This window comes from Montipora capricornis, chromosome 13 (genome assembly GCF_036669925.1).
Source record: "Montipora capricornis isolate CH-2021 chromosome 13, ASM3666992v2, whole genome shotgun sequence".
NCBI classification, from domain to species: domain Eukaryota; kingdom Metazoa; phylum Cnidaria; class Anthozoa; order Scleractinia; family Acroporidae; genus Montipora; species Montipora capricornis.
In genome coordinates this window covers 9840570-9843069 of record NC_090895.1, presented here as the reverse complement: position 1 = coordinate 9843069, position 2500 = coordinate 9840570, and the positions used below count along the sequence as shown (strand labels likewise).

The 2500-nt window shown below is 41.6% G+C and overlaps 1 protein-coding gene across 1 annotated transcript in view; it reads right to left on the bottom strand.

The window, feature by feature from the left end:
• Window positions 1-347: 347 nt before the first annotated feature.
• LOC138030078 (uncharacterized) overlaps window positions 348-2500 on the bottom strand; it is a 4324-nt gene continuing 2171 nt past the window's right edge. Inside the window, exon 3 of the mRNA XM_068877934.1 lies at window positions 348-2022. Within this exon, the coding sequence (XP_068734035.1) occupies window positions 1502-2022 (521 nt within the window). The 3' untranslated portion in view covers window positions 348-1501. The remainder of the gene's footprint in view (window positions 2023-2500) is intronic.

Below are 2500 nucleotides of genomic sequence, written 5' to 3'. Positions count from 1 at the left end.
CAGTGTGTTTCCTTGTAATGGTCTTATATCGTTTGTTCAACTAGCCATATTAGCGATCGTCTTCATTGCAATCTTGTGTATTTAGTTATGATCCAGTTTTACAAGATTTGATATCATCTGTGGAGACTATAATCAGCTCTTAGAAAATAATTGTGATGTAGTTTAAAACGCTGTACAATTATCTGTGATTGTCAATGATAACAAACACTCAATTCCATAGGAGAAATACAAGTCTCGATATGGCAAAAGTTTGTTTACTTTAGTAGTGATGTGCGTGTGCATCGACATAGACGTGACCGAGAACCGCGTAGAGTTACAGAGAAAAGACTGAGACGTCCATTTAAAAAAAAAGAAAAAGATGGAAACTTGCTCGAACAAACTTGATTACAAATGTACCGAGGTCATCCACATTTCAACGTATTACTAGGAGATTAGCAGCTACAAAGATACAGATACAAAAGAGATCATGTTTGAACCATAATGGCTAAGGGTTTAAGGTAAGCCGCTTTAATAAATCTCGGTCAACGATCTTACTAACAAAAGTAAACAATACTTAATATTCAGTATTGGGCCAGTAAAGGCGAGGGCAACAAAAACGCCACATGCATGCCGGAGAAATCGGCATGCCGCCCCACCCCAGGCAAACGCAGTACCCAGGGAACCAAGTAGGCAGTAAACACTGCTGCCTTTGCAAGACAGTGGTACAGAAAGTAAACGAATTATGCTAAATAACCCATAAACACTGCTGCTCTGTCATGGAAAGGAGAAAAGAGTATGGTGAATTAACTGCAGACACTGCTCCCCCTCTCAACAGTGTCCTCAGAAACGTAAGGTGATTCACTAGCATCTGTGGATCTATGTAATGCTCTTGTAAAAGGCGATACTCATTTAAGTTAACTTATCAAGAAAAGGCTACAGAAACACTACTTCCCTTGCTAGACAGTGCAGTCAGAAGCTAACCTGGCCTTCGAAAACAAATAAACACTGGTGCCCGTGGTAGACAGTGCTATCAGTCCAAAAACTGATTATTTAGAAGTACAGGTGTTACCAATAATAAACCGGGACTGACCAGAACCACACTTGCGAGCTACTTATGCTTTTGCTAAGAGGCTGTTCACACGAATGCATCTATGAAAGGCGTTGGACGTCCAACGCCCAAGCAATCTAATCTAGGAATCTGATAATCCTCGGTCAGCGGCATAAGAAGCCGCACCTATCCGGAAACTATGCCCTTTGTAACGTAAGGGATCCAATCCACAGTATTTAATGGTCCGAGAAAGTAATGAAGAAAAGCTACCCCTTGGGACTGGGACTCCTGTGCTTAGCTGAAATAGAGCACCTGGACTGTTCCCTCCAAGGTCTAAGTAAGTAAGAAGTAACCGGACATGACGCAAAGCTACTCGCCCATGAATAAGCATTGAAAGGGGGCGTTGATTGTAATTATGCTTGTAGTTCACCACTTTCTTGAAAGTGTCACAAAGCGTCGACATCTGGTTAAGTTCTAAAAGGAAAAACTCTGAGTGTCCACTGATCCAGTAATTTCCCCGATTCGTAGGATGGCGAAAAAGGCTAATGAGCACATTGCTTTGAATAAGGTTACTTCCAAAAAAGAGTCAGAAGCAGCTGACGACGCCAAAACAATCTGCTTCACAATGGGGAGATTAATCGGTAACCTAGTATCAAACCGAGCATGGAGCTTACCAAGACCTTTAAGCATCTGATTAATGTAGAAAACTTTTGTGGGATCTGGCAAACATGCTAATTTGTGTGAATAGCCAATAGCAGAGCCATAAGTATTTATTGTAGCTGGAGCATATTTCCTATCAATTAAGTGAGCAATGAAGAGCGCAAGAACAGATAGTGACACCGGAAGAACATTGCTCTCCGACATCAAAGATGGATGCGTAATAGATTTAGTGGGTTTCGCCGCCATTGCTCCCGATTTAGCGGTTGCAGGTGAGGAGGAATCGTAGTTGTTAGGGAATTCATACAAGCTGTTGCCAATCTCTTGAATTTCGACACCTGCAAACGAGACAAACGATCGGACAATTTGTTACGCACACCAGAGATTTATTTTGCCCGAAAAACTATGTTCTGTTTTAAGACAAACTGCAACCAACTCAGTTACAGACAAAAGACAGGGCTTATCACGGCATGACTGCTTAATTATCACATGGACTAAAGATTCATTGGCAGTAAAGCCGGTGATACACGGTTCAACATTTGTTGATCAACAAATGTTGCAGGTGTTGTTCAACAAATGTTGAACAGTGTGTCATGCCATGCTGAATGTTGAAATATGCCATTCAACACGTTGAACGTTGTTGAACGATGTTGAACGAAAATAGAGATCAGCTCTTACTATTCCGGTCAACACGTCTGTGCAACATGGTTCAACATTTGTTGAGCAACAAATGTTGCAGGATGTTGAACCGCGTATCATCGGCTTAAAGAACAGCATGCAACGGTTTTACATCTGGTGCCCCCACAGATACAAACT